The sequence below is a fragment of the Orycteropus afer genome, unplaced genomic scaffold, assembly GCF_000298275.1.
Source record: "Orycteropus afer afer isolate SDZICR_OR568_19922 unplaced genomic scaffold, OryAfe1.0 scaffold00128, whole genome shotgun sequence".
Lineage (NCBI taxonomy): Eukaryota > Metazoa > Chordata > Mammalia > Tubulidentata > Orycteropodidae > Orycteropus > Orycteropus afer.
The window spans coordinates 1,345,748-1,356,640 of NW_006921715.1; the positions used below are offsets into that span (position 1 = coordinate 1,345,748).

The 10,893-nt window shown below is 54.4% G+C and overlaps 1 protein-coding gene across 1 annotated transcript in view; it reads right to left on the reverse strand.

Annotated features, from left to right (window-relative positions):
• HHIPL1 (HHIP like 1) overlaps positions 1-10,893 on the reverse strand; it is a 117,880-nt gene that overhangs the window by 98,682 nt on the left and 8,305 nt on the right. Inside the window, exons 2-5 of the mRNA XM_007944562.2 lie at positions 10,239-10,427; positions 10,053-10,180; positions 9,707-9,954; positions 9,385-9,465 (exon numbers count right to left, since the gene is read on the reverse strand). Of these exons, the coding sequence (XP_007942753.2) occupies positions 9,385-9,465; positions 9,707-9,954; positions 10,053-10,180; positions 10,239-10,427 (646 nt within the window). The remainder of the gene's footprint in view (positions 1-9,384; positions 9,466-9,706; positions 9,955-10,052; positions 10,181-10,238; positions 10,428-10,893) is intronic.

The window sequence follows — 10,893 nt, forward strand, 5'->3', positions numbered from 1 at the left end:
GCACCACTAGGGCTCCTTAAGGAACGTAAGGCTGTCACCACGTACTAGACCAGTTTCTGAAGGTCATAAGTTTGGGAGTGGCTTCCCTGGGTTTTTGTGAATCAGGATTCCTCACGAGGTTGCAGTCAAGACGTCATTGTCCAGGGCTGCCGTTATCTGGAGAATTGATGGGGCTGAGGAATCTGTCTTCAAGATGGCTCATTCCTGTGACTGCTGGCCTCAGTTAGCGACCATGGAGACCTCACCGTAGAGGTGGTGGAGTGTCCTCACAACATGGTGGCTGGCTGCCTTCAGACGGCCTGATCCATGAGGGAGAAAGACAGAGGCTGGAATGCATTTTATGACGTGGTCTCAGAAGTTGCACCTGTCACTTGTACCACACTTTAATGACTACAATCAGTCATCAAGTCCAGCCCACACTCAAAGGGAGAGGATCAGGGTCCACCTTTTGAAGGAACTCAGAAGAAAGTTCTGGCAATCTCCTTCCAAAGGATCACAGCCATTTAAACCCTGATGGACCCGCCCTACTCTGACATGCACGAGGTTGCCACAAGTCTGAACTGACTTGATGGCAGTTGGTTTCTCTGTGGGGCTTTTGAAGGGAGGAATGTCAAAGAATGTCTGGACATATTTAAAATTGCCACTGTCATTTTCATTTGGCTTCAGGAGACCCTGGCCAGACTGCTGGAGGTCTGGCTGGTGGCTGAGGCAGCACCACTTAGCACAGTCTGCGTACAGGTGCCTCGTAACTCCTCTCCCTACACACTTCCAACATCACATGCCTCCCTGGACCCCCCCCGGAGGCTCGCCTCCTCTCCGTCTTCTCCTGCGGGGCCCTGGACGGGGCGGAAGCAGCAGCAGCTAAGAGCCCCGATCCGCCGTCTCAGAATCCTGGCCTCCATCCCCCCTGCCTTCAGAAAGGCGGCAGCATCTCTGGCTTCCGCCTCTTCAGGGCCACCTGCTCTGTGACTTGGCTGGTGCTCTGGGCTGCACAGGTCAAGGTCTGGGTTCTGGTCCTGCCTCTACCTCCTGTGATTCTGTGTCTCAGTTTCCCCATGTTTGAAGTGTACCTGACCATCCCTGCCCTGTCTGCCTCTCAGGACTCCATGCAGAAGCCACTTGTGCAGAGACTTTGCTTGGGGACTGTCCCAGGCAGCCTCTCACACCTGGTCTTTATCTGCACACTGACCTGCTAGATCTGAGCGGCTGGCAAGGAGCCCTCAGGAACCACGAAAGGAGGGAGCTGTGATGCTCCTCGGGGCTGCACAAAAGGAAGGCACAGGGGGGAGGGCTGCCAGGGTGGGGACACCGAGCCCCTTATTTCTGGACCCATGAGCAAGGCCATCCTTAGTGTGGACTGAGGGCCCATCTGGCTCCTTCTAGCTCAGCCTGAAGCCAGTGAACAGGGGACCCCTGTAACCCAGGGGTCCTCAGCCCTGGCTACACACAGGAGTCACCCTCTCTAGCTCTTCCAATTGAACCGTCTGGGGAGGGGCTTAAAACCAAAAACCAAACTCTCTGCCGAAGAGTCGGATCTGACTCATAGCAACCCCTCTTTGGGTTTCTGAGGCTGTATCTCTGTGGAAGTAGATTACCCAACCTTCCTTCCGAGGAGTGTTTGGTAACCAGCCTTCTGGTTAGCAGTCAAATGCCTTAGGCACTACATGCAGGGGCCCCGAGCATCTGTAACTCTGAATGATAGTCATTAGTAACTGGCCTTCCTCGTAGGCATATGGATATTATCCTATCACTGACAGCATTGTACTTCAGGGTAGATCTTGAAACATTCTTTTTGACTATGAATGCTATGCCATTCCTCAATTTGTCATTCCCAGCATAGTAGATCATATGGTTGTCTGATTCAAAATGGCCAATATCCGTCCATTTCAACTCACTAGTACCTAGGATATCGATCTTTATGTGTTCCATTTCATTTTCTTTCTTTCTTTCTTTTTTTAAATTGTGATTTGGGTGAATATTTACAGAGCAAATTCACTTTCCACATAGCAGTTCACATACACTTTGTCTCATGACATTGACTACAATTTACCCCAATGCAACAGCTCCCCTCCCATTTCCTCCCGATGGTTACCTCTTCCCTGTGTCCATCCCTCCGTGCACCCCTGCCCCCTGAGCTGTCTCCCTGTGCATACACAGCCCTTCTTTCTCCCATGATTGTTCTCTCCAAGGGGTGTATCTACCTCAGGTAAATGTTCAGCTCATATGCCTGTCTTTTGTTTGGCTGGAAGCCATAGGTATGGGTTCAATTCCAGACCTGAAGGGCAGCTAGGGACTATAGTCTCAGTGGTTCCACCAGGCTCTATCGGACCAGCAAACCTGGTCCCCCCCCCTTTTTTTTTTCTCCAAATGCTTTTGAGTTTTGTTCCACATTGTTCTCCCTCTCTATCCAGGATCATATTTTACTTCCAGTTTTCTGAGATTCAAACGCCATATATTCCATGTTCTGATTATTAATGAATGTTACAGTTGTTTCTTCCCATTTTGAGTCATCCCCTATCAGCAACAAATGAAGGTCTGAAAGATTTCCCCATCCTTGTCATTAAGGTCGGCTCTACTCTGAGGAGGCAGCTTTTCCCCAGTCATATTTTGAATGCCTTCCAACCTGAGGGGCTCATCTCCGGCACTGTATCAGACAATGTTTCAGGGCTATCTGTAAAGTTGTCCAGTAATATATCAGACAGTGTTTCACTGCTGTTCTTAAGGTTTTCACTGGCCAATTTTCCAGAAGTGGATGGCCCCGTCCTTCTTCCCAGCCTGTCTTAGTCTGGAAGCTCCGCTGAAAGCCGTCTGCCAGGGGTGGCCCTGCTGGTATCTGAAACACCAGTGGCATTGCCTCTGGCCTCACAGCAACACACAAGCCACCACAGTACGACAAAGTGACAGACAACTGGTGGCACATGGTAGTCTCCATTGCCTCAGACACATGTGAGAGCTGGACAATGAATAAGGACGATCGGAGAAGAGTTGATGCCTTGAATTGTGGTGTTGGCAAAGAATACTGGAAACACCATGGGCTGCCAGAAGAATGAACACATCTGTCTTGAGAGAAGTGCAGCAGCTGGAACGCTCCCTGGAAGCCAGGATGGCCAGATTTCACCTCACCTACTTTGGTCCCGCTGTCAGATGGGCCATTGTCTGGAGAAGGATGGGGTGCTTTGTAAAGCAGAGGGTCAGCAAAAATCCTCAACCAGATGGACTGACACAGTGGCTGCAACGATAGGCTCAAGTATAGCAGGGACTGGGAGGCTGGCGCACAACCGGGCAGCGTTTCATTCTGTTGTCCACGGGGTCGCTGTGAGTCGGAGCCAGCTTGACGGCTGCTGACAACAACAACAAGCCTAAAGTCTGGAGGTTCAAACCCACGCTGAGGCCCAGCAGAAGAAAGGACTTGGGATCTGCTTCTGAAAGCTCACAACCATGAGAACTCTGGGGAGCACAGCTCTACTGGCGTCGCTACGAGTCAGAGTCGACTCAGTGGCTGCTGCTCTTTGTTTTCTTTGGTGTCTGTTTTCCACTTTATACTGGAAAGAGATTAGGTTCAGGCCTCATTACACAGTACAAATAAAATCCTAATTCCAAATGAGGTCACAGTGGCAGGAACAGGGATTAGGACTTCATTGCACCTTCTGGGGACACAGTTCAATCCATAACCCCCAGCTTCCTCCGCTCACTCAGCCGGTCACAAACGCTGACTGAGTGCCCACCTCATGCCAGGCTCAGAGCATGATGCGACCTAGGGAACAGCGAACCAAGCAGTGGACTGATGGCCTGGTACCGTCGCTTGGATCACAACTATCTCCCCTGCCAGCTGGCTAGGGATTGGGGGACAACTGCGTGTCTGCCCAGCCCCCTCCCCCACAGCAGGCACTGCCAGGCCTGGGTCACCAGGGAGGGGCTGCTGTGGGAAGCTGGAGGGTCTGGGCCTGCCACCGGCAGGATCACATTAACAATTAAGGCCTTTGCAACTTTCATTCCACACTCCTCGCATGAAATATTTAGGCAGCGTCTCACATCTCGGCAGTGGGTGGGGCAGGGCGGCTGGGGTGGCAGCGCTGGGGGGGCACTCCCCGGGGCCCCAGCTGGGGTGGGCAGGTGTGATCCAGAAGTATCAGACATGGGGTGGGGGGGGCAGGTACTGAATGCCTTTCCAAGAGAAGAGGGAGGCAGCAGGCAGCACCCAACTGCTCACTCAAGTGGGGCCCATCATGGGTGCAGCCGCATGGTCCCAGAGCTGTGCAGCTGAGCTCAAAGACCTCGTGTCTAGGCCCTAGAACTGTCACCTGGAGGGCACCCTGTATGTATCTGGAGAGTAACAGACAGTTATCTTGCATTGCTTTTGTGCCTGTATGAGAAGTGATATAAACATTTCAAAGACATCACAAGTAAACCTGCTAGCCCGATTCCTCTCTTTCTTTTCGACTAACCTGGGTGTCTCCGGGCATGTCATTTGGCTCCTGCCTGCTTCTCCTGCACTATGGAGAGGAGGTGGTCACTACCCCTCAGTGCTTCGTAAGAGCTCTGCCAAGTACTGGACAGGGGCCCTGGGCTGGGGATGGTGGCGGTTGTTGTTAGGTGCTGTCGACTTGGCTCTGACTCATACCAACCCTGTGTAACAACGGAGCGAAACACTGGCCAGTCCTGTCCCGGTGTCACGATCTTTGCTACATGTGAGCTCATCGTTGCAGCCACTGTGTCAGTCCATCTCGTTGAGGGCCTTCCCCTTTCTCATCGACCCTCCACCCTACCAAGCATGACAGAGTTCTCCAGGGAACGGTCCCTTCTGACAACATGACCAAAGTAGGTGACACGAAGTCTGGCCATGCTCGCTTCCAACGAGCATTCCAGCTGCACTTCCACCAGGACGGATTTGTTGGTTCTTTTAGCAGTCCATGGTACTTTCAGCATTCTCCACCAGCACCACAACTCAAAAGCATCAACTCTTCTTTCGTCTGCCTTATTCATTGTCCAGCTTTCACTTGCATATGAGGTGACTGAAAACACCATGGCTCGGGTTAGGCGCACCTTAGTCTTCAAAGAGACATCTTTGCTCTTCAGCACTTTAAAGATTTTTGCAGCAGATTTTCCCAGTGCAGTATGTGGTCTGATTTCTTGACTGTTGCTTCCATGGGCATTGATTGTGGAACCAAGTAATACGAAATCCTTGACAGCTTCAATCTTTTCTCCATTTATTGTGATGCTGCACGTTGGTGCAGTTGTAAGGATTTTTGTTTTCTTTATGTTGAGATATAATCCATGCTGCAGACTGTAGGCTTTCATCTTCATCAGGAAGTGCTTCAAGTCATCTTCACTTTCAGCAGGTAAGGTTGTGTCATCTGCATCTCACAGGTTGTTAGCTTCCTCCAGTCTGACACCAAGTTCTTCCTCGTATGATCCAGTTTTTCAGATTATTTGCTCAGCATAAAGATTGACTAAGTGTGGTGAAAGGTTACAACCCCGACACACGCCCTTCCTGATTTTAAAGCATGCAGTGTCCCCTTGTTCTGTTCACCCATGGCACTCTCCACCCCTCTGCTGGGTGTGAAAATCTGTTGCAATGGCTACTCACAGCTATGGATTTATTAGGGGAGTAACAGGCTACAATTCAGGATCAGAAACAGCTCAGGATACAGTTCCTTGATCAGGAGGCCTCTTCTCAGCGTGCCCTCTAGCAGCCCTCTCCGCCCTTAGGCCCCTCAGCACCTCGGTTAGGGAAAGTACTACAAAGCTCCTCAGCTCCCCCGAGAGGCACCAGGGACACCCCGTCTGCCAGTCTCTGCTGGAGGGTGCGCAGCTCTCCTGCTCTGTGGGCTGCGCGTCAGCACACCCGCTGTAGCCGCCTGGCTCTGAGTGTTGAGCAGCCCACTTCCCTGTCTCTCACCAGTTTCCCGGCTCTGCTGCCACCATTTCTCTGCTGCCATGTCTCGCCATCTCTGGTGCCATCTCTTCCTGTCTTTTAGGTTGGAAGTTCTCAGCACAGGGACTCCACATCCAGAGGACACGTTCTGCTCTCTTTGTGGTGGTCGTGGGCCTCCTGTGTGGTAGTTAAGGCTGCGTGGCAACTTGGCTGGGTCTGGCATTGAGTGGCTGGGCAACTGGTGGTGGTTGTTCCCCATGATGAGTCTGGTCATCAACTCCATGGTGGAATCTGCTTTGAGCAGCTGAGTAGCTGCCTTAGGGATGTAGCCTGCTTCCTGTGCGTAAGGAGACGCTTTGAGAAAGGTCTCTGCAGTTTTTTGGCATGCTGGGAGCCTGCATGTAGCTGAGTCTTCATCTCAACGGCCTGCCATGTTGTCTGCTGATCTTGAGACGGTTTCTGCACTTGAAACTAGTGGCCTGCTGTGTTGCTTGATAGTCTTGGGACTGTGCCATTTTACTTGTTGACCTTGGGTTTGTCAGCCTCAGCAGCCAGCAGCTGTCTGAGTGAAGAGAAGCCTCCAGTTTCAGTGGGCCAGAAGCAAGAGGCAGAGCCGAAGCCCAAGGTCAAGGGGCCTTTACACAGCTCCTAGAACTGGCACTTTGAATTTGGACTTCTAGCCTCCTAAACTGTAAGAGAATAAACCTGTGTGTTAAAGCCATACATTCATGGTATGTCTGTTATACCAGCACTAAAAAACAAACAAAAACAAACTCACTGCGGTTGAGTTGGTTTCGACTCATAGTGACCGGTCCTTGGGTTTCCAAGATGGTATCACTGCGGAAGTAGGTTACCCAGTGCTCCCTCCGAGGCAGCGCCAGAGAATCAAAACAACCTGTGTGCCTCTGGGATGTCTCATTGGACGCCTAGAGGGATGACAAAACTGACGGACCCCCGATTAGGGCTCCATAACCTTATTTGCATGGTCCCACCCCCACAACCTGAAATAAATGGAGAAGACAACAAGAAGGATTGACACAGCGGGGGCAAGGAAGGGCTCAAGCAGTTTGTGAGGATGGCCCAGGACCGGGCAGTGTTTCGCTCTGTTGTGCCTGGGGTTGCTATGAGTTGTGACTGACTGGGTGGCACCTAACGCCACCAGCACAAGAGTGCCATGCATCGTATTTGCATCATTAGCAAGCTATCCAATCCCCTTGGTGGGCCACAAGAACTTCATTTGCATAATCCCATCCAGTCATTTAATGGGAGTTACAAGGCCAGAAAGGGCCATGTAGAAGCAATCCATTGCAGTGCATAGAGGGTGCCTCTCTCCCAGGGCTGGGTGGGGACTCACTGAGATAATCCACTCAGAGTTCTAGCACAGCACTAAAACCTTTGCCATTGAGTCATTTCTCATGTTGTTGTTATCATGTGCCATTGAGTCAGACCTGACTCATAGTGACCCCTCCTTGGGCAGTATCACTACGGAAGTAGATTGCCCCATCTTCCTTTCAAGGAGTGGCTGGTAGGTTTGAACCGCCAGCCTTCTGGTTAGCAGTCAAATGCCTTAGCCACTGTGCTACCAGAGCTCCCAAGCAACCTCCATTGGGTTTCCAAGGCTGTAAATCTTCACAGAAGCAGACCACCTCATCATTTTGCAGAGCAGCTGATGGGTTCAAACCGCCGACCTTCTGGTTACAGGCTCCTAGAAAGTACTCTATCCATATTGTCCTGAGTTCTTGCTGCCTTTCAGCTGTGCATGGCAGCATTTTGAACGTCTGGTCCCTCTGGATGGGAGCACAGGGAAGACCCCCTAGAGCCCACCCCCACACCGGTGCCCAGAGCTGGCCAGCTACTACCACCGTGCTCAGCAGCAGGACAAGCCGCTGGACACAGCCTGGGGATTCAAGCTTCATGGTGGCGACAGCCAATCAAGTCAGCAGGAACCCACCGTAAGTCAACCAGGGGTCCCACAGGGTTCAAGCTCAGGCTCACAGGTGGGCATGTGATAAACCCTGACAATGGAGTGGAGCGGGGAGCGGGACATTCACACTGACGGCGGTCTCTCCGTGGCGCATGGACCCCAAGCACCGCAAGCATGGGTTCAGGAGCGTGGGCTGGCCGTGCCCCTGCCGTCAGCCTTGGACCTGCTATCCTCTGGTTGTTCTTACCACAGTGTGCTACAACGCACATGTCATTGGGTGCACGTGGGCTGCAGTTACTCCATGTGTCTGGCTCCTCTACTAAGCTTCAAGCCAAGGACTGAGATGGCACCGAGAGGCTCAGAGTTGCTGTCCCTCTCAGAGCCAATCACTGACAGTAGGTAAACAATGATTGAAACGCATCTTGGGCAAGTCATTTCCGTTCCCGGGCTCCGTTTCCTCAACTTCAAAGTGAGGGGGTCAGACCCAGTGGTGGGATGTGTTGAAGGGTTGCCTGCATCTGCAGGAAGCAATGGTGCCTGCTCAGGGCGCCAGGCCTCCTGGTGTGTGTGTGTGTTTGGGGGGCACAATCCACTTACCAGCAGCATGCCCTTATTTTATCCCCCACCTACCCTACATTTTGAAATATTTTGCCTACCATGTGTTAGCATAGTGGTTCTCAGTCCTGGCTGGCTTTAAAGCACCTTGTGGCTTTAAATAGAGACACATACCTGGAAAAGATTCTAGAAAAATAAATAGGGGGGGGGTGCATATCTTACTTTAGAAAAGACCCACAGCTACTGGGCATGTAGGGTAGAGAATCCTGGGCTTGGAAGAGCAGAGCTCATCACCACCAAGGGACCAAAATGTAGATGAGTGACATTTCAGAGCTCCCAGCTCTAGTGCAGTGTCTGTCAGACCGTCAGTGTCCTCAAGGGCACAGGATCTGGACCTGGGGCATGTGGGGTTCCTTTGGCTTCTGAACCCCTTTGGTCTGGGTGCCCACACCTCCTGCTGCCCTGTCCCGCTCTGCCAGGGACCCTCCATTGAGCACGCGGGGACACCTTTAGAAGCAGCTTGCTTCTGCGTTGTTGGAGGACACTGGGGAAGTTCTCCCGGGTCTTAGGCTGCCTAGTCTATAGAAGATGCAAACCACCCTCATCTGCACGGAGGCCTATTGTAGTTTCGGAACTTCCATTGGCGCAGCTAGCCCTGGAGGGTCATGGGACTGAACACAGGCTACCAGCTGGGCCAGCACAAGTGTGTGTGTGTGTGTGTGTGTGTGTGTGTGTGGGCGTCCCCCAAAGTGCAGTGTTAACCGCTCAGTAACTTCCCTGGTGAGCTGGTGTCAAATGCTTAACCCTTGCCCCCCAGGGGAGCTGTCTGTGCTCTGGACTGATTGATTCTGCAGGAGCCTGCAGGGAGCAGTGTCCTCTGGCTTCATGGTGTCAAGACAGACCTGCAGCCTCCCTGGGCCAAGATGAAACCACCCTTCCTTGTCCAAATCCAAACTGTGCCGGCCTGGCTGGGCCTGCAGGACAGAGTCCCTGCTGAGAGGATGGCCCCACACACAAGGAGCTGGCTCACTTGGGTCTGGTGACGCTCAGGACCGCTGGAGCCTGACCCTGGCTGCTCAGCCTTGTCCTGCCACCCTCTGCCCGCCAACGACTGCAGAGAGGTGGGGGTGGGGTGGGGGGATGGGGCCCAGAATCTGGACCCCCTGGGGCCTCTCCAATCCCTTCTGCATTTAAGTCCAGCCAGTGTGAGTCTTTCAAGGGCTAAATCCGGCTTGTTCCTCCCCTGCTTAAACCCTCAGTGATCTCCCCAATCGCATCTGATCTGAACTCGTCCTCTGAACTCCTGTCCTCTGACTCGTGGTCTCCCCGGCCCACTCTGCAGTCACACTGACCTTCATTGAGCACCCTTCAGAATACCCGTCCCTCTTATCTTTGTCCATCTTGCCGCTCAGACCTTCCTCCTTGACCGCTGGATCTAAAGTGAATGCCCATTGCTCTTTGTGGCGACGCCTCGTCTGAGTTCTCCCGCAGCGCTTGGAACGTCTCACAGCTTTCTCCTTTATTACCTTGCCTCCCTCCTTCCCCGAGAACGCCAGGCCCGCACAGGGCAGGGGTTTGAGTGCCTCGTTCACCGAGCGACCTTCCCCGCCGGGTGCACAGTGGTTGAATGGTGCAGCTACTGTGAGCGCGGACGTGGGAGGCCGCGTGGGCGCACGCTCCACTCCTGGGACCGCTCACAAGCGTGCGCGGCTTGGATCTCGTTCCGGGATCCGCGAAGGGACGACCCCTCTCGGTCTGGCTTGCTGCAGACGCGCATCAGTGAGCGCCACAGCGCAGGCTGTGGCAGGGCCCGGGTCCCCGCGAGGCTGCGGCAGAGAGGGGGTTCTGAGGCCCCGGCGTTAAGACCCCACTGGGCGCGCGAACCTCAGATGGCCCCCGAGTCTTGGGCACGAGCGGCTGGGCGGGCGAGGGAGCCGGGCTGCGAGCGCCCGGGGCGGGGGCACGTTCGGGGGCCTCCCCCACCGGGACAGGGCCAGCCGGAGCTCTGGGACTCGGGTGGCAGGTCCGGGCGCCCCGGGTACGCGGACGCCGCAGTAACAGCCCCGCCGCGCGCTGCAGCGGGAACCGGGAGGAGGTGGCGGCGGAGGAGCCCGGGGACAAGGCAGGGGACAAAGAGCAGCCCTGTCGCCGAGGAGGACGCCCCCTATGTCGGAGTCCCATTGTTTGTCGGATCTCAGCCTACGCTGAACTCCGGTGTCTCCGGGCAGAGAGGGGGACGTGCCGACCCGGCCAGGCGCATTTGTGGATGGGGCTCAGGCAGGAGGGCCGGGGCGCGGGCGGGGAGGGCGCTGGGCACCCTCCGCGGCCGCGCGTCCCCTTTAAGGGCGGCCCTGCCCTACCTTTTCCACCGCCCCCTCCCCGCAGCCCTACCTGCATTTTAAAAGCGCCCTGCAGCCCGAGGATTGGCCGCGGCCGCGTCCAGGGCGCAGAAACTTGAACTGCCGGGGGGTGGGGTTGGGAGCCCAGGGATGGACTGGACCATCTCCGCGGCCTCCCCCGCGCGCGCCCCGCCCCTCCC